The sequence below is a fragment of the Eschrichtius robustus genome, chromosome 10, assembly GCF_028021215.1.
Source record: "Eschrichtius robustus isolate mEscRob2 chromosome 10, mEscRob2.pri, whole genome shotgun sequence".
Classification (NCBI taxonomy): Eukaryota; Metazoa; Chordata; class Mammalia; order Artiodactyla; family Eschrichtiidae; genus Eschrichtius; species Eschrichtius robustus.
Window position 1 is genome coordinate 105478224 of NC_090833.1, and position 26495 is coordinate 105504718.

Consider the following 26495-nt stretch of genomic DNA (forward strand, 5'->3'; position numbering starts at 1 on the left):
TAAGCTCAGTAGTTAAAGAGCATAGATTTTTAGACTGGGAAAACTCTGCAAATGGGAGTGTAATTTGGAGCTAATTCTCTGAGAATTACCAGGTCAATGAATACCAAGAATCTCAAATTGTTCTACCTTTTTAACTAAATAATAGCATTTCTAGTAATTTATCGAAAAGAACTAATCAGAAATTCAATCATAGAAATATACACATATAGCGACATATAAAACATTACACGCAAGGCAATATTCTTAAGTCATTAAAATAACACATTAATATACAATAGGATGACAATGTTTATGTTATAATGCTATGCAAAAAATAACAGGTTCCCCAAACCTTTTCTACAGTAAGAACTATAGTTTATAAAGTTTAATTTTCTTTTCTTTTCTTTTCCTTTCCTTTCTTTTACTAGTGCATGGAAGAGAGATGAAAATAAGTTGTCAAAATGTTAACAGAAGTCACTTCTTGATGTTGGGCTGTTGGGTGACCAACTTCTTTGCCTCAATATACCGTTTTGATGCCTATGGCCATGAAAATGTGTTATTTGTGTAATCAGAAAAATAGTTATTTTCCTTCAGTAGAACTCATAGTGCGTTTCAAAAATACTTTATATGCAGTATAATTTGAGGCTAACACTGTCAAGAGAATTTACATTTGCACATTTCCTTATAGTTTTGCGTGTGTGTGTGCATGCATGTGTGTGTGTTACCTTGTATGAACTTTATAAGAAACTTAGGGTAGGTATCGTTATCATCATCCCCTTTTCACAGATAAGGAAAGTGAGGGTCAGAGAAATTATAATATCCTAGCTTATAAAACTTTGGTGCTTGTTTTACAGATTGTTTTCTCTGTGCCAATTTTTCAAAATATGTACAGGCTACTGAAATATTTTCTAAATGTATGGATCAATTTCTATAACATTACCGAACAGCATGAGCAATGGTTGAATTTAATGAATATGCAAATATATGCACACACATCTCAGTCTCAGTTGGTACTTTCCCACTACTATAGGAGCACCAGGGCCAAGCAGCTGTCCAGATGTGACTCCTTAAGCTGTAACCACAGACATAAACACTTCTCATAAATGAAGAACATTCTCACGATCTTGACACTGCAATCTCTTAGCAACTTCCCAGTGTCATTAGGAAACATCCCTCAATCTCCCAAAGAAGGTCTGAGGTTTTTAACTTTATTATTTTTTTCAATTTGTAAAGAGAAGTAGGGGAAGATAAAACTGGACAGCTGGGGGGGACAAAATCTTCATGTTGTGTGGGACGTCTCAGCTACCTACCGTAGCCAGCATGTCTTTGGTCCTGCTTTCCACCCTCTGGCTCATCGTTCAAGCTCAAGGTAAGTACTAATATACTGACAGTTCCAAAGAATTGTTTCATCATTGTCACATCTTTCCAGAATAGGGAGAGAAAACTAAAGAAAAAGTTTTTGTTATCAAAGCTGAACTGGAGGAGTAACTTGTTCTTCTCAATATTTCCCTTCTCAGTGGAAATTGTCTTCCACTCAGTTTCAAGAAACCAACCAACAAAAACCTTAATTTTGTCAGTATTACCTCTCTTTCTCTAGCAATAGCCATAAAGCCGACTCCTGAACTACAGCCCTATGAAGTAGTTCGTCCTAAAAAACTACACATTTTACACAAAAGAGAGATACAGAACAACCAGACTGAGAAGCATGGCAAAGAGGTAAGCAATGGGATGACCGTGGGATTTTGCTGTCATCTAAAGAGACAGTAAAGGACCTTTTTACTAGTAGAAGTCATGTCACAGTCAACATCTAGTAGTTTAGTCTTGAAGCCCATTTACACAAATGCTCCCCTTTGCCCAGGAGAGGGCATAGGATTTCTCTAAGTGCTTTTACAATTAAGCAGCAGGAAGGGAGTTAACTCCCACACTGGCTCAGAAAAAATAAAAGTTTGGGTGTTTCTCCAAGTCTGTGGGGGGAACAAAAAAAAAAGGAGGACAGAACGGCAGTATATCTAGGAGGAGACGTTCCTTGCCAAGCCCACCAAACCCATGTCTCCTCCCTACCCTCACCCCCTGGCCCCACTGAATTGCCTTTTGTCTATAATAGAGAAATCATATTATCTCATTAATTAACAAGATTTTAAAAATGTATTATAGATATTAACTTTCTGACTATTACATTTGTAATTATTATTCTATACAGCTACCTATATCATTATATTATAATTATTTTAGATAGACTCATAAATATAAATTATCATTATATTATTAAATATTTTTAGGAAAGATATGAACCTGAACTTCAGTATCAGATGATATTAAATGGAGAAGAAGTCATTCTTCGCCTACAAAAAGCCAAGTAAGTTGTATTTCCTGCAAGTCTAACCACTGGATTATACCTAAGAGAATGTGGAAAAATAAATCTTCTTGAGACTCTGTATACTGTAATTTGACATAGAAGACATGAAGCATATTGAGCATTAGATTCTAATAATTGGTGTTAATATTATCTAAGAAGTTTGATGTTTCCCTAGGAAATTGTATGCAAAGAGCAAAACAAACAAAGCTGCACGAATGACTTTTCTTCCCTGCTGCTTTTGGAATTTACTGAAAATATTTTCCACCCAGATAAACTGAAACCTTTGATGTGACTTTCCATTACTTTTTGTTGCTGTTGTTGTTCTGTAAAGCATTTTTATTTTTTTAAACATCTTTATTGGAGTATAACTGCTTTACAATGGTGTGTTAGTTCCTGCTTTATAACAAAGTGAATCAGCTATACATATACATATATCCCCATATCTCTTCCCTCTTGTGTCTCCCTCCCACCCTCCCTATCCCACCCCTCTAGGTGGTCACAAAGCACCGAGCTGATCTCCCTGTGCTATGCAGCTGCTTCCCACTAGCTATCTATTTTACATTTGGTAGAGTATATATGTCCATGCCACTCTCTCACTTCGTCCCAGCTTACCCTTCCCCCTCCCCGTGTCCTCAAGTCCATTCTCTACGTCTGCGTCTTTGTTCCTGTCCTGCCCCTAGGATCCTCAGAACTATTATTTATTTATTTTTTTTTTAGATTCCATATACATGTGTTAGCATACGGTATCTGTTTTTCTCTTTCTGACTTACTTCACTCTGTATGACGGTCTCTAGGTCCATCCACCTCACTACAAATAACTCAATTTCATTTCTTCTTATGGCTGAGTAATATTCCATTGTATATATGTGCCACATCTTCTTTATCCATTCATCTGTCGATGGACACTTAGGTTGCTTCCGTGTCCTGGCTATTGTAAATAGTGCTGCAATGAATACTGGGGTACATGATACTTTCTGAATTATGGTTTTCTAGGGTATATGCCCAGTAGTGGGATTGCGGGGTCGTATGGTAGTACTATTTTTAGTTTTTTAAGGAACCTCCACACTGTTCTCCATAGTGGCTGTACCAATTTACATTCCCACCAACAGTGCAAGAGGGTTCCCTTTTCTCCACACCCTCTCCAGCATTTATTGTTTGTAGATTTTTTGATGATAGCCATTCTGGCTGGTGTGAGGTGATACCTCATTGTAGTTTTGATTTGCATTCCTCTAATGATTAGTGATGTTGAGCGTCCTTTCATGTGTTGTTGGCAATCTGTATATCTTCATTGGAGAAATGTCTATTTAGGTCTTCTGCCCATTTTTGGATTGGGTTGTTTGTTTTTTTGATATTGAGCTGCATGAGCTGCTTGTATATTTTGGAGATTAACGCTTTGTCAGTTGCTTCGTTTGTAAATATTTTCTCCCATTCTGAGGGTTGTCTTTTCGTCTTGTTTATGGTTTCCTTTGGTGTGCAAAAGCCTTTAAGTTTCATTAGGTCCCATTTATTTATTTTTGTTTTTATTTCCATTTCTCTAGGAGGTGGGTCAAAAAGGATCTTGCTGTGATCTATGTCAGAGTGTTCTTCCTATGTTTTCCTCTAAGAGTTTTATAGTGTCCGGTCTTACATTTAGGTCTCGAATCCATTTTGAGTTTATTTTTGTGTATGGTGTTAGGGAGTGTTCTAATTTCATTATTTTACATGTAGCTGTCCAGTTTACCCAGCACCACTTATTGAACAGGCTGTCTTTTCTCCATTGTATATTCTTGCCTCCTTTACCAAAGATAAGGTGACCATATATGCATGGGTTTATCTCTGGGCTTTCTATCCTGTTCCATTGATCTATATTTCTGTTTTTGTGCCAGTCCCATGCTGCCTTGATTATTGTAGATTTGTAGTATAGTCTGAAGATAGGGAGCCTGATTCCTCCAGCTCCGTTTTTGTTTCTCAAGATTGCTTTGGCTACTCAGGGACTTTTGTGTTTCCACACTAATTGTGAAATTTTTTGTTCTAGTTCTGTGAAAAATGCCATTGGTAATTTGATAGGGATTGCATTGAATCTGTAGATTGCTTTGGGTAGTAGAGTCATTTTCACAATATTGATTCTTCCAATCCAAGAACATGGTATATCTCTCCATCTGCTGCTATCATCTTTAATTTCTTTCATCAGTGTCTTATACTTTTCTGCATACAGGTCCTTTGTCTCCTTAGGTAGGTTTATTCCTAGGTATTTTATTCTTTTTGTTGCAGTGGTAAATGGGAGTGTTTCCTTAATTTCTCTTTCAGATTTTTCATCATTAGTGTATAGGAATGCAAGAGATTTCTGTGCATTAATTTTGTATCCTGCAACTTTACCAAATTCATTGATTAGCTCTAGTAGATTTCTGGTGGCATCTTTAGGATTCTCGTTGTATAGTACCATGTCATCTGCAAAGAGTGACAGTTTTTCTTCTTCTTTTCCAATTTGGATTCCTTTTATTTCTTTTTCTTCTCTGATTGCTGTGGCTAAAACTTCCAAAACTATGTTGAATAATAGCAGTGGGAGTGGGCAACCTTGTCTTGTTCCTGATCTTAGTGGAAATGGTTTCAGTTTTTCACCATTGAGAACGATGTTGGCTGTGGGTTTGTCATATATGGCCTTTACTAGGTTGAGGTAAGTTCCCTATATGCCTACTTTCTGGAGGGTTCTTTTCATAAATAGGTGTTGAATTTTGTTGAAAGCTGTTTCTACATCTATTGAGAATATCAAATGGTTTTTACCCTTCAATTTTTTAATGTGGTGGATCACATTGATTGATTTGCGTATATTGAAGAATCCTTGCATTCCTGGGATAAACCCCACTTGATCATGGTGTATGATCCTTTTAATGTGCTGTTGGATTCTGTTTGCTAGTATTTTCTTGAGGATTTTTGCATCTATGTTCATCAGTGATATTGGCCTCTAGTTTTCTTTTTTTGTGACATCTTTGTCTGGTTCTGGTATCAGGGTGATGGTGGCCTCGTAGAATGAGTTTGGGAGTGTTCCTTCCTCTGCAATTTTTTGGAAGAGTTTGAGAAGGATGGGAGTTAGCTCTTCTCTAAATGTTTGATAGAATTCACCTGTGAAACCATCTGGTCCTTGGCTTTTGTTTTTGGAAGATTTTATTCACAGTCTCAATTTCTATGCTTGTGATTGGTGTTTATTTTTTCTATTTCTTCCTGGTTCAGTCTCGGAAGGTTGTGCTTTTCTAAGAATTTGTCCATTTCTTCCAAGTTGTCCATTTTATTGGCATAGAGTTGCTTATAATAATCCTTCATGATTCTTTGTATTTCTGCAGGGTCAGTTGTTACTTCTCCTTTTTCATTTCTAATTCTGTTGATTTGAGTCTTCTCCCTTTTTTTCTTGATGAGTCTGGCTAGTGGTTTATCTATTTTGTTTATCTTCTCAAAGAACCAGCTTTTAGTTTTATTGAACTTTGCTGTTGTTTCCTTCTTTCTTTTTCATTTATTTCTCATCTGATCTTTATGATTTCTTTCCTTCTGCTAACTTTGGGGTTTTTTGTTCTTCTTTCTCTAATTGCTTTAGGTGTAACGTTACGTTGTTTGAGATTTTTCTTGTTTCTTGAAGTAGGATTGTATTGCTATAAATTTCCCTCTTAGAACTGCTTCTGCCAAATCCCATAGGTTTTGGGTGGTCGTCTCTTTACTGTCATTTGTTTCTAGGTATTTTTTGATTTCCTCTTTGATTTCTTCAGTGATCTGTTGGATATTTAGTAGTGCATTGCTTAGCCTCCATGTGTTTGTACTTTTTACAGTTTTTTTCCCTGTAATTGGTATCTAGTCTCATAGCATTGTGGTTGGAAAACATACTTGATACGATTTCAATTTTCTTAAATTTACCAAGGCTTGATTTGTGACCCAAGATATGATCTATCCTGGAGAATGTTCCATGAGCACTTGAGAAGAATGTGTATTCTGTTGTTTTTGGATGGAATGTCCTATAAATATCAATTAAATCTATCCGGTCTATTGTGTCATTTAAAGCTTGTGTTTCCTTATTTATTTTCATTTTGGATGATCTGTCCATTGGTGAAAGTGGGGTGTTAAATTCCCCTACTGTGATTGTGTTACTATTTCCTCTTTTATGGCTGTTAGCATCTGCCTTATGTTGAGTTGCTCCTATGTTGCGTGCAAAAATATATACAACTGTTAGGTCTTCTTTCTTGGATTGATCCCTTGATTATTATGTAGCGTCCTTCTTTGTCTCTTGTAATAGTCTTTATTTTAAAGTCTATTTTGTCTCATATGAGAATTGCTACTCCAGCTTTCTTTTGATTTCCATTTACATGGAATATCTTTTTCCATCCCCTCACTTTCAGTCTGTATGTGTCCCTAGGTCTGAAGTGGGTCTCTGGTAGACAGCATATATACGGGTCTTGTTTTTGTATCTGTTCAGCCAGTTGATGTCTTTTGGTTGTAGCATTTAATCCATTTACATTTAAGGTAATTATCAATATGTATATTACTTTTACCATATTCTTAATTGTTTTGGGTTTGTTTTCGTAGGTGTTTTCATTCTCTTGTGTTTCCTGCCTAGAGAAGTTCCTTTAGCATTTGCTGTAAAGCTGGTTTGGTGGTGCTGAATTCTCTTAGCTTTTGCTTGCTTGTAAAGATTTTAATTTCTCCATCGAATCTGAATGAGATCCTTTCTGGGTAGAGTAATCTTGGTTATAGGCTTTTCCCTTTCATCACTTCAAATATCTCCTGCCATTCCCTTCTGGCTTGCAGAGTTTCTGTTGAAAGATTAGCTGTTAACCTTATGGGGATTCCCATCTATGTTATTTATTGCTTCTCCCTTGCTGCTTTTAACATTTTTTCTTTGTATTTAATTTTTGATAGTTTGATTAATATGTGTCTTGGCGTGTTTCTCCTTGCATTTATCCTGTATGGGTCTCTGCACTTCCTGGACTTGATTAACTATTTCCTTTCCCATATTAGGGAAGTTTTCAACTATAATCTCTTCAAATATTTTCTCAGTCTCTTTCTTTTTCTCGTTTTCTTCTGGGATCCCTATAATTTGAATGTTGTGTTTAATGTTGTCCCAGAACTCTCTGAGACTGTCCTCAATTCTTTTCATTCTTTTTTCTTTATTCAGCTCTGTGGCAGTTATTTCCACTATTTTACTTCCAGCTCACTTATTCGTTCTTCTGCCTTAGTTATTCTGCTATTGATTCCTTCTAGAGAATTTTTAATTCCATTTATTCTGTTGCTCATCATTGTTTGCTCTTTAGTTCTTCTAGGTCCTTGTTAAACGTTTCTTGTATTTCTCCATTCTAATTCCAATATTTTGGATCATCTTTACTATCATTACTCTGAATTCTTTTCCAGGTAGACTGCCTATTTTCTCTTCATTTGTTTGGTGTGGTGGGTTTTTACTTTGCTCCTTCGTCTGCTGTGTATTTCTCTGTCTTCTCATTTTGCTTAACTTACTGTGTTTGGGGTCTCCTCTTCACAGTCTACAGGTTTGTAGTTCCCGTTGTTTTTGGTGTCTGCCCCCAGTGGTTAAGATTGTTTCAGTGGCTTGTGTAGGCTCCTGGTGGAGGGGATTGGTGCCTGTGCTCTGGTGTATAAGGTTGGATCTTGTCTTTCTGGTGGGCAGGACCGCACCCAGTGGTGTGTTTTTGGGGTGTCTGTGAACTTATTATTATTTTAGGCAGCCTCTCTGCTAATGGGTGGGGTTGTGTTCCTGTCTTGCCAGTTGTTTGGCATGGGGTGTCCAGTGCTGGAGCTTGCTGGTTGTTGAGTGGAGCTGGGTCCTAGTGTTGAGACAGAGATCTTGGGAGAGCTCTCACCAATTAATATTATGAGGGGCCGGGATGTCTCTGGTGGTCCAATGTCTTGAACTTGTGTCTCCCAACTCAAGTCTGAGACCCAACTGGAGCACCAAGACCCTCTCAGCCACATAGCTCAGAAGAAAAGGGAGAAAAGAAAGAAAGAAAGAAAAGAATAAAAGGGAGAAAAGAAAGAAAGAAAGAAAAGAATAAATAAAATAAAGTTATTAAAAAAAATAAAAAGATATTAAATTTAAAAAAATTTTAATTAAAAAAAAAAAGACGAGAGCAACCAAACCAATAAACAAATCCAGCAATGATAAGAAGCACTAAAAATAATACTAAGATAAACATAAAAATCAGAAACTAGTCAGTCGCATACAGCAAACCCCAAGTATACAGTTGCTCCTAAAGACCACCACCTCAATTTTGGAATGATCTGTTGTGTATTCAGGTATTCCACAGATGCAGGGTACATCAAGTTGATTGCAGAGATTTAATACGCTGCCCCTGAGGCTGCACAGAGAAATTTCCCTTTCTCTTCTTTGTTCGCACAGCTCCTGGGGTTCAGCTTTGGATTTGGTCCCGCCTCTGCATGTAGGTCACCCTCTGGCAACTCTTCTTCGTCCAGACAGGAGGGGGTTAAAGAGCTGCTGATTAGGGGGCTCTGGCTCACTTAGGCCAGGGGGAGGGAGAGGTATGGAATGCAGGGCGAGCCTGTAGCAGCAGAGGCCGGTGTGATGTTGTACCAGCCTGAGGTGCACCATATGTTCTCCTGGGGAAATTGTCTCTGGATCACAGGACCCTGGCAGGGGCGGGCTGCACAGGCTCCCAGGAGGGGAGGTGTGGATAGTGACCTGTGCTTGCACACAGGCTTCTTGGTGGCAGCAGCAGCAGCCTTAGCATCTCATGCCCATCTCTGGGGTCTGCGCTGATAGCTGCGGCTTCTGCCCATCTCTGAAGGTCATTTAGGTGGTGTTCTGAATCTCCTCTCCACGTGCACCCCGAAACAGTGGTCTCTTGACTCTTAGGCAGCTCCAGACTTTTTCCCGGACTCCCTCCCGGCTAGCTGTGGCGCACTAGCCCCCTTCTGGCTGTGTTCACACAGCCAACCCCAGTCCTCTCCCTGGGATCTGACCTCCAAAGGTGGAGCCTCAGCTCCCAGCCCCCACCCACCCCGGCGGGTGAGCAGAGAAGCATCTCAGGCTGGTGAATGCTGGTTGGCGCCGGTCCTCTGTGCGGGAATCTCTCCACTTTACCCTCTGCACCCTTGTTCCTGCACTGTTCTCCGTGGTTCTGAAGCTTCCCACCTCTGCCACCCACAATCTCCGCCCGCAAAGGGACTTCCTAGTGTGTGGAAACTTTTCCTCCTTCACAGCTCCCTCCCAGAAGTGCAGGTCCTGTCCCTATTCTTTTGTCTCAGTTTTTTCTTTTTTCTTTTGCTCTACCCAGGTACGTGGGGAGTTTCTTGCCTTTTGGGAAGTCTGAGGTCTTCTGCCAGCATTCAGTAGGTGTTCTGTAGGAGCTGTTCCACATGTAGATGTATTTTTGATGTATTTTTGGGGAGGAAGGTGATCTCCCCATCTTACTCCTCTGCCATCTTGAAGGTCCTCTCCTCCATTACTTTTATAATAACATATATCTAATGCTCATTCAGGGCACACAAGTTTGAGATAGATCCCAGGGGATGGGGCTCCACCAAGTTCTATAATAGTCAGTAAACTTCTCCCTGAATGCAATGGTCTTTCATGTGTATTTATGACCCAACACCCTACAGAGATCCTTTGGAGGCTATATCCTTGGTTCAAAGAATCCCAAAATAATCCATTTGAAGGTAGAAAAATTCCTATGTAATTTTTCTATCAGTAAAGTATTTCAGGGTATTTCTTTCCTCAGATCTAAGAGGTATAACTAATGCTTTGATTTGCTTCAGGAGCAGACTTCTGATGTTGGAAAAGGACCAGTGGGTCAGAATGCCAGCTCTTTCTCACTGTAGACATTATCATTCCTTTAGTACTGATGATCATACAGGAATATTAGCCTTTATTACCACCATGAGAGTATCATGCAACTTTCTGCTCTCTACAGGCATCTCCTGGGGCCAGACTACACTGAAACATATTACTCACCCAGAGGAGAGAAAATCACAACAAGCCCTCAGAACATGGTAGGTTCCAAATGCTTTCTGGGACTCTTACTTGGATCTGCTGCTTACATCATAAGATTCATAGGTTCAAGGACAACTTAAAAAAAATTAAAGGACTTGAAAACAGGGTGCTCATCTAAGACCAATGAGATAACAGATGAAAAAATGTGTATCTTTTTTAAAAGGTAGAAGTAGTAGGAGGCTTCCAAGTGTTGCATTTTTAGAAGCAACCAAAAGTCTGCTTTCCCCTAAACCATCTTATCAATAGGTTAGAAATATTCTCCCCTAGGTACTTGAAAGGTCATGTCACTGTTTACTGTTTTCTAATGATATATGCATTTATCCTGAGATCAGCAAAGGTGTATCAATTATTTAATTAATATAATTTTTTATCTGGTTAAACCACCATCATATGAATAATGCCAAGGTACAGATATCAGACATAGAGAATCAAGGCCAAGGAAAAACAGGAAGAGAATATAAAAAGACTCATTCATAGAGTATTACCAAGCTAAGCGAGTTTCTCAGAGCCACCCTCCACGGTGCCCCAAACATCTATGTTTCTATAAAAAAACAGACAAGACTTATGCCACTGAATGACTGTCCATTCCTTTCTCAAATCAAGACTCTCATTTCATGGACGTCTGGATTGTTGCTAACATTGACCTCTGGGGAAAGTATCTGATAAATTAATTCATGCTCAAGTGTGAATGGCCAGTGATATCTTAATGTGGTACCTTTTCCAAGTCATCTATAAGAAAATGTTTATGATGACAAGGTTTCTTACAAAGGAAAGAAAGACACAGATGGATTTTCAGACCCTGAGGCAAGTCAGTTTATTTTGAGCAAGAGTTTATTCATTAGCTTTCTTGGACCATTCTACGTAAGTGAGCCACTACTTTGCTTCTACAAAGCGCCAACCATGTGTGAATCTCTAGTTGTAGATAAATTCTCTGGGCTTTGGATGCTGGTAAAGGGTTGCCACTAACACACTAGTTAAAATAATGAGTTGGACCCGTTAGTCTGAGGAGCTCAGGAGTGGTGGTGTGGCCCCTTGAGGACTCTAGAATCTGGAAAAATGAATACCTCATTTTATTGATATGTGATGCACAGTGGAGCTTGCACAAGGGAACTAAATTCTCAAAAGTTGGCACTCAAACCTGAGAGCTCTTGGGGAGTGCTGTAGATCCCATGGGGGACCTGGCTACTTCTCAAATGCAGCATCCACTCTTGCCATGAGTCTATTTAGATTCAAATTCCCCGGACTTTTCTTTAGTGTGAATTAGTATCAGAAAGACAGCTCAGCCACCAAATATGGAGAGTTTCCAGGGTCAGTGGTGGAGTAGTTCATGAAACCACTGAGGTTCTCAATGTTTTTGTCTCTGGGAACTGGTCTGGCCACAGCCACTACTTGAAGAACTTTCCTACATATTCAAGATAAGAGCTTTCAACACAACTGTGATATGTTTATTTTTGTAGTTAAAAAAAAAAAACAAACACATTTTTTTCCAACCTTAGGAACACTGCTACTATAAAGGACACGTCCTAAATGAAAAGGATTCTGTTGCCAGTATTTGTACTTGTGATGGGTTGAGGTGAGTGTCACTTGCAAAAATGTTAAACATCAAGCACCATTTTGTTACACAAAATTGAGTCTTTCTGAACACCATATCTTCTTGCTATCTTGGTAAAATTGTCTCCAATAATAAAATGTTGAATATATGTGGTTAAAGTGAAGAATAATGTATCATCCTTGCACTCATTTCATTATCTGTGGTTCTAGTAAAAGTTAAAGTTAGCAATTTTTAAACAAGTACTACATTCTGGAGCATGATGATATCTGGATCCATTTTCATGTTTATCACCCACTCTACCACTCACTCCCCAAAACTACCTGTTTCATTTTCTTAAAGATTCTACCCTGCAATTGTCATGGTTGAACATAATTTTTAGAAGTTTGTGTGTATGGGTGTGTGTGTGTCTGTGCGGTATTTCTGTTTACTAAAGTAATTCTTGCCAATTAGGGAAAATTTGTAAAGTGTGAGAAAGCACAAATACAAAATTATCCACCATAAAATTTTACCTCTGTGTATCGCTATTATTAATATTTTGTCATGGTTGCTGCCTTTTATGCACATAGACAAATATATCTTTTACATGATTGAAATATGAAATAAAATATACATGATTCTTCTGCCAACCTGGGACATACCACATGACATCATAAGCCTTTTCCCAGATCATAAAATACCCTCATAGATGTAATTTTTAACAGCTGTGTTGGCTTTCTAATATTCCATCATATGGATTTACTTTGTATTTCTGAACTAATTTTCCTTCTAAAGAGAAAATCTTTAAGTTAATACTAATTACAAACTGTTCCTCTGGCTGATCTGCTCATCATTCTTTCTCTCTTCTGGGGTTCTTAGTATCTAAACATGCCTTTACTGCATTTTCCATTATATGTCTGGGACCTGCCAAGAAATATTTGCTAAATGTGAAAATAAACTATGGTGTAAATTCCAAATTCTTTGGGATAGCTTCATCTTAGTACTTCTTGTTCAGAATTCTCTGGGTAATTAAAATAGGCTCTATTTTAGTATTGACAAATACTGAGTATAACTTAAGTTAGCAAAAGTTAGCTGCAAGGCCTACGAATGAAAACTCTTGTGTGTGAGCTTGGGATTGAGGGAGAGGTATCCCTCCACTCTGGTCAGTGGATGTGACTCTGGCAGACAATCTTGAAATATGAGCCTCTGTATCTCACAGGGGATACTTCACACATCACAATCAGAGACACATGATAAAGCCTCTGAAAATCACAGACCAAGAAGAACATGCTGTCCTCATATACAACCAGGAGGAGCTAGACCCAGCTAATCACACCTGTGGTGTAAGAAATGTTGGCAGGAAACAGGGCCTTATTCGAACCTCAAGGTCACTCAAAAGGCCAGAGGTGAGTGCAGCTTTCCGACCAACATTCATTTCAACTATCTCAGTAATGATATATGAGATACTGGTGCACCCAGCAATGACTCGTATGAGTAAAGCCCAACCCTTATTTACTTATTTAAATCTCTTTGTAAGCTTTTTAATCTCTTAGGTTGAAGACATTATTAACAATGTTCTTTCACTCTTTGTAAAGAAAGACTTTCTTCAGGCTGAGAAATACATCGATCTCTTTTTGGTGCTGGATAATGCCTTTGTGAGTATGAAATATAAGTACTTCTTGGCTAGTTAAGTCAATTTTTAAGTTTTCTTATCAAGCGGACACAAGCAATAAACTATTCTAGCTGAAAATACAAAGCCTGTCCACCAGATTGTCTTGTCTGTTCTATCTGCTTTGTCAGAAATAGTTTTCATTCATCCCCCCCTTTAAAATCTTCTGCCAAAATATTCAGATATTGGAAATATACTTAATGCCAGATAGCAACAGTAAAACAACCACAATAACTAGAAACATAAAAGAATGGGTTATTAATATCTTTTTAAAGTTCTCACTATAATACGTAAATATAGACATAAAACCATATATACTTTACAAATTATATTCATATGGTCAAAAATACTAGAATCTGTGCTTCTAACTCTCAAATACTGCTTTATAACCAAATTTTAATAATATTAAATTGGTTTAAAAACATTGAAATTAATTTGATTTATTCAACTTAATTTGAATTGAAATTTTATATGAATGCCAAATTGTTCTCCTGCCAAAAACTTCTTACATTTGAATTAGAATTTGTTGAAACAGATTCTTATGTAAGATAGACGTGGAATGAATAGACATTTATTTACATTGAAATGTGTAATTTTTCTTAGAATGTAAAATCCTGTACCCCATCAGCTTTCTCACTTTAATTTGTGGTTTTAATTACTCTTTGCATTTTGTGTTTTACAGTATAACATGTATAATAGGAATATAACTTTGATAAGAAGCTTTGTGTTTGATGTGATAAACCTACTCAATGTGGTAAGATATTTGTTCTCTAAACATGTATTTCCACACAGGGGCTTAGGGCTTCCCTATGTGTTCACCAAATAAGGAGCTGGGAGAGTCACAATGGCTTATGGCCAGCAGTTTTGGGAAATTTAGCAGATAATGATCAACATCAAGGTAAAATCACATATACTGTAGCAAAGGCAACTTCTAGGTTTTCTATTTTCAAAATTCGGATACATTTATCCATCACTTGTGGTCAGTAAAATATCTAAAATACTAAAGAAATCTCTTCTACTATATAGCACAGGACACTATATTCAATATCCTGGGATAAACCATAATGGAAAAGAATATGAAAAAGAATATATATATATATATATATATATATATATATATATATATATATATATATATCTGAGTCAGTTTGCTGTACAGCAGAAATTAACACATTGTAAATCAACTATACTTCAATCAAAATTTTTAAAAAAAGAAATCTCAAACATTTTCATGAAGAAAAATGTTCTTTCCACAGATTTATAATACCATAGACATTCAAGTGGTCTTGATAGGTATGGAAATCTGGTCTGATGGTGATAAGATAAAGGTGGTACCCAACACAGGTGTCACCTTTAACAACTTTCTGAATTGGCATCGTTCTAACCTGGGGAAGATGAAGATCCATGACCACGCTCAGCTACTCAGGTGAGCACACGCTGGACAGGGCCAGGCCTATTTTGGCAGAGAAGATAGTTATCCCAAAGGTTTCTTGGCAGAGATTCCTGTTCAATTCTACCTCCCTGATCAGATGTCAGAGAGCCTAAAGTTCTACTAATAGCAGTTCACCTGTGAGATTATTGGAGACCCATGTCAGATCACTAAAATCGACTCTTGGATGTGGGATAGCCATCTGTGGTCATTATAGTGCTATAGAACAGCAGAAGCTTTTCTGGGGCCTCATGAATATGAAAAGGGTAGGGGAGCTAGGGAAATCTCAAACATAGTTGAAAAAAGCTGATGGTTCCAAAGATTCAAATTGTGACAATGTACCTGTAACTTTCACACAGTGGAGTTGGCTTCAGAAATCGAATTACAGGACTGGCAGCCTCGAATTCCTTGTGCTCCCCATCATCTGTTGCCGTTATTGAGGTTTGTAAAAATATAGCTCCATGAGGTTCTATAACCTCCAGGAAGACAAGCACAATGTCTTATTCAGAGTTAGCACAATGTACATTTGCTGAGTCAGTAAATAAAAGTAGAAATGAACCTCCTGCTAGATCACTACACTGAAGATTCCTTGGATTATGAAACAGAATATCTCTTTACATTGACCATCTCAGAGGTTTCACTCTTTAGTTTGTGTTAGGGAATAAGAACAGGAAGATTGGGACATAAAGGGAATCCAGGTACCCTCTGGGGCCCGAGGCAACTTCACATTAATCATCCTTAGTATCCATGGCCAGGAAGGTCAGACAAAGTGCATGCTGGTGTCATATGGCCAAACACTACCAACGTCATAGGCATCACGGCAATAGTTTTTGGAGGTTTTGAGTACATACTATGGTGTATTTTAGTACTTCTTATGAAGAATGGAATTACCTTAATTTAACCATGGTTTACCAAGAATTCATCATTAATTCAGCAAATATTGATTGAACACTGGCTCAATGGTTAGATTCCCAGGAGGCAATCATTTCAAATGTTTATGCAACAATTTACAATAACCAATGACAGGGGAAGAAGCTCAATGATTCAATAATTTTCACCCGTCAAACTATTTTTTTGTAACACTGAACATTGCCAAAAATTAACAAATAACTGAATAAAATCAGAAGTAATAGATATTTCTATTTGTTTTCCAGGGTAAGAGAAAGAATAGTGTCTCTCTTGTAGGAGTGATGGCACATGAGTTGGGTCATGTCCTCGGTATGCCTGATGTTCCATATAACACCAACTGTCCCTCTGGGAGTTGTGTGATGAATGAATATCTGAGGTGAGCCCTTGTCACCCTAGAGAAAAAGATATTTCTTAAATCTTAAAGAATTCAGATGCAGCCTATATAGTTGGATGGACATTTTTTTTACATAGGGCTTTGCTTCCTGCTAATTCACCCTCCAGCTTCTTTTTTCTTTTCTTTTCTTTTTTTTTTTTTGGCTGCACCACACAGCATGTGGGATCTTAGTTCCCCAACCAGGGATCAAACCCGTGCCCCCTGCATTGGAAGCACAGAGCCTTAACCACTGGACTGCCAGGGAAATCCCCACCCTCCAGCTTCTTGATGTATAGGATTTACCAGCTAGCAGAGTTCATTATTAAAGATCTCCAAATATGCCAAGATAGAGTTTATAAGTATAGTGACCATGTTATTTTAACTTAAAATAATATATTTTCTAAAAATATTTATCTAATTAAGATGATGACATCCTTATAAATCCCCATCACCAATCAATTCATTTTTATGTTATTAATAGTTGCCTTTTAATTCCAGGCACTTTGCAAGGACTTGGGATAGAAAAATGAATAAACATACCTTGCTTTTGAAGTGTTCATAAATAGAAAGATAAATATGTCCATAGAACCTCTAATTCTGCAATTATTTCCTTTCACTATTCATTGTTATTATCGCTTACCTCTTAGCCCTTGGCGAGATGAGTGAATGAAAACAAATGGCGAGGCTCATCACTGCTGTCCTTTAGGACAGAAGTGAATCCACACGGGAATTTGAATTCTTCCAACTCTACAACTGGGTGTCTAGGAAAAGAATTTTCCAACCAGCATAGTATGCATGCTCTATCACGCTCCACATATAACATGGTCCATTTATACTAAATTTGGAATTTTCATTGACCTACGTAATATAGTTAGACAAGTCAGATTCTCGTGTTGACTTATCACTGTGTGTCATGGTATTTCTCATTTTTCTTCTGGTTACAGTTCAAAATTCCCAAAGGATTTCAGTACAGTCAGTCGCTCACATTTTAAAAAATATATTTTATCTCAAAAACCAAGATGCTTGCTGCAAACATTGGTTCCTAAAAATATGATGATAAAACCAGTGTGTGGGAACCAACTTCTGGAAGTAGGAGAAGTCTGTGATTGTGGCTCTCCTGAGGTATGAAAATATCCACGGTTTAAAACATTTACTAAAGAGTTATTGTTGCATAAGAATTATACTGTTTTCTTTTTTTTTTTCCTTTAAAATGTTCTTTTGGAAATTCTTTTTAAAGACAAACTTGGCATCTTAGTAAAAAGTAGGCTTGTGCTTGTTTTCAGTACTGCTTTTAGTAATCTTTTGAAAAGCACTTCAAAGCCAGGATACACTTATGACATGATTTTATGAAGTTCAGTGTAAAGAAGTAAATCATTAACTATAGCGTGTCACTTATGATCTTTCCTAGATATATTAGTCAGAAATTCCTAAATCACATAAAGTCACAGCTGATCATTTGTTGAGCAATAACAATTAAAAGTCTAGAAGTAAGTTCTCTCCATAGGAAAAGCTGGCCTTCTCTCATCAAACCAGTGTGTAAACGAGGAGAAATTAAAACAGAAGGAGAAAAAAGAAAAATCACACAAAACTGTAGGAAATGGGTTAACATAGAACGTCTAAGATAATTACTATACTTCTGCTAATCTTCATAAAAATCTGACCCCTTCAAGGCATCAGTGTACTCTAAAGAATGTCTCTGATAGAATGTTCACTAGCAATCCCAGACTAGGCTTCTAAAAGAAAGCATTCTATTTTCTTAGCAATCTTCTTTTACTTTGAAGACTAAGAAAATGAGTTACTATTTGAAGAGAATTTTTATGTGTCAATCGCAAAATGCTTTTATAATCACAATCTCCTTATTACTCACAACAAATCTACAAAATAGGTTTGTTATTTTCCCAATTTAGAAAAGAAGTGAGACTCAGAAAATTTAAGTAACTAGATCCAAGGATACAAAGCTAGTAACTGGTGAAGCCTGTTGCAACCCAAGACTTATCCATTACTTTAAGAGGCTCTATGACAATGGGGAAGGCATGTAATTTCCCTATGCCTGAGTTTATTTATTCAGAAATTTTAAGCTATTGAATTATATTAAAAGTTTACATGGTGCAACTTAATCATTTGCAAAGAATATTGCAAATATTCTCTTAATTATAATGAGATATGAAATTTACAAATGATGTGATACTTTACAATAGGTTAGACTTATTCTTACTTCCTTACATTCCCATGTGGTTTCTTGGGTGGAGGATCATTGAAGTTGTTCACAATCCTTGGTATTTCTAATTTCAGCAGGTAAATTACATGTATTCAGTACATACAGACACACATACAAAAAAAGAGGGAGGGAAGGGAGGAGGAGAGGAGAGAGAGAAACTACTACTATATATATGATGTATAATATCTAATAGTCTTTAAGTATATCATCCAACTGCTATACTGTTTCCATATCTTGTTGATTTTCTTCTTCTGTAGTTGAATAAACTCAGACAGAGTTCGAGCTTACGAACAACTGAATTTTTAAACAACTGTTTTCTTATCTAAAAAGTAGTGTATATATACTTTATATAGTATCCTTTAGTGAAAAATCCAGTTTTCCATGATCTTATATGCTACTTTATTATTTTTCTGTATGTATTTAGGTATTTTTCTAGATTTAAAAAATAATCATTCTATCTGTCTAGATATTATCACACAACCGGAATGCTATTTTAATGACTGTAACTATGTAACACACTTTAATATCTTTAATAGAAAATTTCTTCACTGGCTTTTTTTTTTTTTGCAGTGTTTACATAGCAATTATTCAGTGTTCATTCTTCCATAAAACTCCCGGTATTTTTTTTTTGTCAACTTGCCCACAAATACAATTGAGATTCTGGTTGAAATGTGTTAAATTCATAATTCACTCTGAAGGCCACTGGCATTTTCACAATGTTAAGTATTGTTTTAAAAGACAAGTTGCCTTTGAAGTTTTTCAGGGAAGTTATATAAAATGTTCTTCATGCAGTTCTTGCACATTTTGAAAGTTTATTTTGAAGTATTTTCAATTTTTTCTTTTTGCTATTAATATGTGTAATGTTTTCTTTTTTATTTAGGTTCTAATTTATTAGTATTCTTGACGTTATTTTATTGTTATCTTAAACAGCTATCTTAGTGACTCATTCAAAGTTTTTAGAGTTGATCCTCTTTTTTCCCTAGGTCAAGAATTGTATCACATATGAATAATGAAAGTGTGATTTTATGTTCCAATTATTATACTTTCATGTATTTTTTCACTCATAGCATTTGTCAGAATTTACATTAAAATATAGCCTATGAGTAAGTTTTTAAAATTAATTTTTATTGGAGTATAGTTGCTTTACATAGCTTATAAATAATTCTTGTCTTATAGTTTACATTATTGAATATATTTTTGCTATTCATCAGATAGATTTTATCATAATGATGCATAACTCTGTTCATAGTTTACTAATATATGCTTAAATAAATAATGGCTACCTAATTTGTACTAATTTTTGCCATCTATCACAATAATATTAGTTGTTTTCTCCCCTCAGCCTTTTAATATGATGGATTATATTACTTTATTCTGTACAGTTGAGTCACTCTTGCATTTTTGGTGACAAAAAAACCTGCATAGTTTGTAGTAGAGAGTTGTTATATTAATAAGCTAGTGTTTTACTAATATTTTATTCAAGTTTTTGCATTTATATTCATAAATGAGAATAGTATGTATGTGTATATTCATTACCAAATCTCATTATTGAAATTATGCAGGCTTGGTAAAATGAATTGAGAATTAAGAAAATTTTTTTCTCTATCTTCAAGCTGTTTGAATAGTATAGAAATATTGTCCTTTGAACTTTTAAATTAACTTACATGTAATATCATGTGGGCAAATTTATTTGGGATAATTCTTGGATAATTCTATTTTTGTCCTTTTAGGAGGTAGTTTTCATTACTCAGCATTTTTTCTATTATTAAATTTCTTTGGTCATTTCCATTGGAATTTGTATAGCAGAGTAATTTAGTTTAAAAAGTGAAATTTCACTGTCATCTTGTACCAGAATTCTGTGCACCTAGTCTACAGGAAAAAAAAATACTTGAACCTACTTTCCCATTGTTTGTGTGCTTTAAAGGAATGTGCCAATCCTTGCTGTGAGGCCATGACCTGTATGTTAAAACCTGAAGCTGACTGTGGAAAAAACAGTAAACCATAACACGTAAGACTTTTTTTTCTTTCTTTGTTTCCAAATATGTTCATACTTCTATGTGACTTAAAAAAGATGTGACACTGAGTTCTACAATACACTAAAACACAATTTATTTTACATTTTTTAAATGACAGTTTCAGAAATGAAAAAAGCCATCAATATGAACGTAAATAGCTCAGAGTTGTGTGTATACTAATATAGTAATGAGAAAAGTGGCTACTAGATCAGGACTGCTGAAATCTGTGCTAAAATTTGTATAAATTTCTATTAGATAGTTATAAGTTTAATACAACGTAGTATGACAGACAGAAAATTTTATTTAAAAAGGTCTCAATTAAAGAGCAAATTTTGTTCTTAAATGCTGGTCATTGAAACTTGCAGCATAGTCAGAAAATAACATTTAAGAACACACTACAAGATTTAGCAATTTTATTCCTTTCAAAATGCCTCAATAATTCATAATTCACTTATTATTTTTGTGTTTCACACACTCTTACATGAGTTAGACTAGGAAACCTAATTGTTCTGAATACATTCCTTCCAGTGAAAAACAGTCTCCAAATCTAAAAATGGTAACAACAACAAAAAGTTATAAATAGGGGAAAGGTTCAGGATAAATTATATTAAAGGAGCTATTCTTACAAATCCCCACCCTTTCCTGAATTTCCTGAATCTTTTCTGGGACGGAACCTGCAGAGAGATTATAAAGGGAATAATTGACTCAAAGACCATTGACTATAACTTCCTCAAGGAAAGGCTCAGAAAGGTCATAAGATGAGGAGTATCATTCATTCTCTCACCAAGCATCATTGCACTCAGCTGAACCCCTGGTGTGATCCACTCTGCAGGGAATGCTAGACATTAGGCCCATTTTCTTCCTCTGTCACAGAGACCAGAAGCATAGCATCACAAAAGATATCCATTCAACTCTTTAGGGGCTTGGAATGATAGGTGGGCATGCCCCATTACCGGGCAAGATTGGCAGTTTAGTATCATGGAAAGAAAATTGGACTTGGACCCAGGAAACTTCAATTCTTTTCTTAGTTCTTCCCAAAACTAGGGACTTCAAGCCAAGTTCTTTAATTAGTTTTCTCACCTGTAGAATGAAGCTAATGATATTGTCTTTCAGTAGGGTTGTTAGCATTTTTAAAATTCTATAAATATTTATTATCATTACATAATATTTTATAATTTATAATAACCATGGCTTCCAAGCTTTTTTCTTTTGATCAGAGAATGAATCCAAAAATCCACTTCATTGAGATGCTACTTGCCAGGACAAGAATCAAGAAATCTAAACATGCCAAGAATCTTGCATATTCTCACTGTTGTCCTGAGATATATTTTGCTTTTCACTTGTCATTATGCTTCCTATATTTTTACCACTCCAGCCAACAGGTCAATAAATGTATTTAGAGAAGCTGCATGTTTTCCAAGCCTGATCTTTAATGTATTTTTAAGGACCCTGAAGCTGTTGTTTAGCTCTGCTCTTTGGAGAACAAAAGAAATTAGCCTTTGACTAAAACACCTCAAAATGTTCCGCTGAATTATGCAGGCTCAATTCAGAATTGTAAAATGACAAGTGTCTTGTGTTTTAACCCCACTTTTATTTTAGTATAGTCCATGAAAATATAAGGCCATTTGAAGAGTGAAGTCTTCGGTGGAAGAAAGGAAAGCAGAGTTCCCGCGTCATTTCTTGCTCTTCAGTGTTCTGCTTACCTTGCTCTTAGAAATGTGGTATTTTTCTATATCATGTCAAGACTAATTAAGCATTTTTAATTTTGTCATGTGTAATCCTCTCACCATCACACTTAATATTAATTTGGAGAAGTCTGCATTGCTCACACTGGAATTTAGCCACCAAGGAATGCTTCATTCATCTCTTGGCGTAATGAACCACAATGTCAATGAATAAAAGCACAACTTTTTGAGGATTTTCTGTGTGGTCATTTTCAAAAATGAATATTTTCTAGCTTCGCTATAGGTCTGTGTTAGACGTTAAAGCCTCACATAATTAGACAATTTTCCTTCTGGTCATTTGATGGCATTGCCATGGAGAGCTGGGCATCGTGATGGAGATGGAAAAGGTTACATCATATTTTAATGCCCAAAATGAAACGACTTGAGGCCAGTTGCACAAGACTAGACTTCTTTTTGAAGTTTCTCTAAACCCTTTTTAACAATTAAAATAATTGCCCACATTTCCACTGATGCCTGGGCTGGGAGAACAGGAACTTAAACATACTTCTAAAGATTAGCTTTTGAAACAAGCAACCTTCCAGAAAGCCCTGCTTGCTGGTGTCGGCTGTCTTCCCCTTCCTTGTTTCCATGTTATTGGTGGGTTTGTAACTACAAGTGTTACAGTGAAGCTGCACATCTGAGGTTGCTGGTAGCCCTGCTGCGGCCAGGACTTGTCAATATCCCCCACTGTCCACTGGTCTGATACAAACTCTCACCCAAATCTTCCAAGGAAAAAGGGTTTCTTTAGGTTTATTTCTCCCCTACCCCATGCTCAGATAGAGGCTTCTTATAGTAAAACTGCTTGACCTGCAAGGATTATAGCCAGTGGCATGCTGGAGACAGCTAGTATTGGTTGTAAAACACAGCCATTACTAAAAAACCAGCCTGTAAAAAATTTATAATTAAATACATTATATTAAAACCTATATTAGAGCTCCCCAGAGAAACACTATACATACTATATTTACATTTATTCACTCTATATGATAGATATCATATACATATGATATCTATTTATCATATACATATGACAGATAGATAAATACATATCTACATCTATATTTATATCTGTCTGTCTGTCTGTCTATCTACCTACCTATGTAAGAGAGAGAGAGATTGAATTTTGCTGTGAGGAATTCGCTCACACAATTATGAAGGCTGAGAAGTCCCCAGATCTACCATCTGGAGAACCAGGAGAGCTGGTGGTGTAATTCAGTCCAAGGGCAGGAGAAGTTGAGATGAGGTGCCCCAGCTCGAGCAGGCAGGCAGGAAGAGAAAACAGGAAAATTCCTTTTTCTTCACCCTTTGTTCTGCTCAGATCCTCAACAGATTGGATGATGCCCACTAACCTTGAGGAAGAATCTGCTTTCCTGAGCCCTACGACCCCCCGTGGTGCAGTCAAGTTGACCCATAAAATTAGCAGTCACAAAAGCAAAGGACATACTGAAAACTTATCACTTCCTATTATACTACATTTTACTAACCTGTGCTCTTCTTGTTGTCTAGGGCTACCATAATCATGTGATAGAAATCTCATACAGATCTTCCTTGATTTATGATGCGATTATGTCCCAACAAACCCATCATTAAGTTGAAAATGCAGTTAATACACCTAACATCGTAGCTTAGCCTCGCCTACTTTAAATGCGCTCAGAACACTTCCATTAGCCTACAGTGGGGCAAAATCATCTAACAAAAAGTCTGTTTTACACCAAAGTGTTCAGTCTTGCAAGTAGTTTATTGAATACTGTACTGAAAGTGAAAAACAGAATGACTGTCTGGGTACAGAATGGTTATAAGTGTATGGGTTGTTTCCCATCATGACTGCATGGCTGGCCGGAGGCTTTGCTTCCCTGCCACTGCCCAGCATCTTGAGAGAGGATCATACCGCATATCACTAGCCCGCGAAAAGATCAAATTTCAAAATTCGAAGGACAGTTTCTACTGAATGGGTATCGCTTTTGCACCATCATAAAGTCAAAAAATTGTAAGTTGAACCATCGTAAGTCTGGGACTGTCTGTATACCCGTGTGCTACTCTGTGTAGTGGGTACACCTCTACTCTGTGTTCAGTGACGTCACATTAGTAGCTTTGAAATGGACCCTGGCGGGAGAATTTTATTACAGAAACAGGCAAGTGCTATAAATCATTGATTGTTTTGTGTATTGTCTATACTTCAGAAACTGATGGAGTCGTTTCTTATCATGCAGATTCAACTTAAAAATGAGTCTTTATAGCAATTACAATGTGAATAGCACAACAAAATTGAGAGACTATTCTGTCAGTATTGGAAAACTATTATCCACTTAAACAAAGTCACTCACATCTTTGACAAATGAGAGAAATTCCAATATATATTTTTGTTGTTTCATTTTTGTTCATTTGCATAAACAAAGATACAAGTTCTGATATTCATATCAGAATTACCCTCATTCATCACTTGCAGCAGCTAGTTTGGCTACAGACACAATTGTTCAACAGAAATCGAAGAAAGCATCCTGTGAGAATCCAAAGGCTGTATGGAATTTACAATAAAGAATATTGTATGTTTTATTATTATTTAAAAATTATATGACACACATCCTTTATATCAGTAAAGTTTATAATAAGCATATGTACTTATGTGCAAACATGCCTTTTCTCCCCCCTGAGAGCCAGTTGTTAAAATTTTACCAATGTACCACTGATTAGAGCATTTTATATCTAAAATTTTTAAGTCATACTCATGTGACTTAAAATCACTTTGTCCAGGGTATATCAGTGTTATCAGAATGCTCAGGTCATGGGAATGGATTCTAATAGCCCAGAAATATGATCTCCATCCCTTTTCCACTCTCTTCTCACCTACTAAGTCCAGATACATAGTCTGGTCCTTTCCTCTTCCTTTCAGTGTTTTTTTTTTTTTTTTTTCCTAAAAGATCCCTAGTGTTTTTCTGAAACTTGCGTTGATTAGGGCTGCTCCAGTCTATCCAACTTGGGCTTATATCTATAAACCTCAAAGGCAAGAGTCAGGATTTTGATTTTTTTCCACCTTAAAACAGTATATAAATACACGGACTAGAGTTGAAGTAGGGAGGACCCCTTCCAATTCTACTTAATAGTATCTAAGCTCCAAAAGCTGATGTATATTGAGGGGGAGGGGCGACACCTAACTCCAAGTGGCTTCAGGCTGTAAGTCCCAAGCCCTTGCCTAGCTAAAATGTCCTATTACATAATTTTAAATTTCTAAACAACTTCTCATTTTGTAACCAAAAGTGGGGTCTAGCTGCTTGCTGCTCAAAAGCCAATAAAGAGGCAAGGTTGGTGGAAAGGAAAGTTTGCTTTATTTTGGATGCCAGCAACCAGGGCGGACACCTGTCCAAAGGCTGACTCCCTAACTCGGACAATTGGGGGCAGAGCTTTTATAGGCTGAGGGAGGAGACTACATGCGGAAACAGCACATTCAGCTCTGACAGTCATCTTGAAATTGCTCATGAGGTGGTCTGACCACTGCCATCTTGATTGTTTTAAGTACAGTTAATCTTCAGTTCTAGGGTTGGTTTGTTCCCATTTCCTTGAGGCCAATTCTTGGAACTGTGGCAGCTTATGTCATGGCTACAGTCTGGGCATCATGTAGTTAACTTCTTCCACCTGGTGGGGGTTTCAGTATCTATAAGAGGCCTCACAGGATATGGCTCATAATATTATCTATAGCCCTTGAGAAGGAACTAAGGGTCCTTGACTATGCTTAATGACTAAACTATTATTATTTGGTCTCCTTTGACCATTTTCCTTTGTTTCTGCATTTTCTCACTTCTCTGATTAAACTTATTCTTTGGCTAAAGTTTTTCCACAGATGAAAGACAGGCAGAGGACATGGGGGACAAGGACCATAGGGTCCTGTTCTGTTTCTATCTGTCATGAAAAGATAGCATCTTCAGAAAAGTGGCTTAGAGATTTGGACAATTTTTAAAGGCTGGGTATAACTGGCATATTACCAAATAACCAATTTATATAAAAGTCTTCCCATTGAATTTATCAGGAGTCATCAAACTATTTGGGGAAAAAATTGCTGTGATAAAGACTTAAATAGTGTTTTTGGAAACCTTCAGATGATTGGCATGTTGGTAGACCAAACATCTGGATAGTTTGCTTTTGATGTTTGGTAATATGCAGACAGTCCAACAGTTAAATGTGATGTGTTTTTAACATCTAGAAATTACTTTTCAAAGGCATAATTTTGTTTCCAACCAAAGCAAAATCAAAACACCACCATACATCTGTTCGATGCTGTAAGTTTTTCAAACTATTTTTATATCTTTTACTTAGTTTGATTCT

General features: G+C 36.7%; 1 protein-coding gene across 1 annotated transcript; it reads left to right on the forward strand.

Moving 5' to 3' along the window:
• The first annotated feature begins 1219 nt into the window (after positions 1–1219).
• ADAMDEC1 (ADAM like decysin 1) lies at positions 1220–22335 on the forward strand. Its single transcript, XM_068552942.1, has 14 exons — positions 1220–1348; positions 1577–1695; positions 2259–2335; positions 10234–10312; positions 11810–11886; positions 13061–13247; positions 13437–13496; positions 14193–14264; positions 14767–14936; positions 15299–15380; positions 16094–16224; positions 17166–17343; positions 20364–20447; positions 22054–22335. Exons 1-13 carry the CDS (start codon positions 1261–1263, stop codon positions 20442–20444), a joined length of 1401 nt encoding a protein of 466 aa, XP_068409043.1. The 5' UTR covers positions 1220–1260; the 3' UTR covers positions 20445–20447; positions 22054–22335.
• Positions 22336–26495: the final 4160 nt, after the last annotated feature.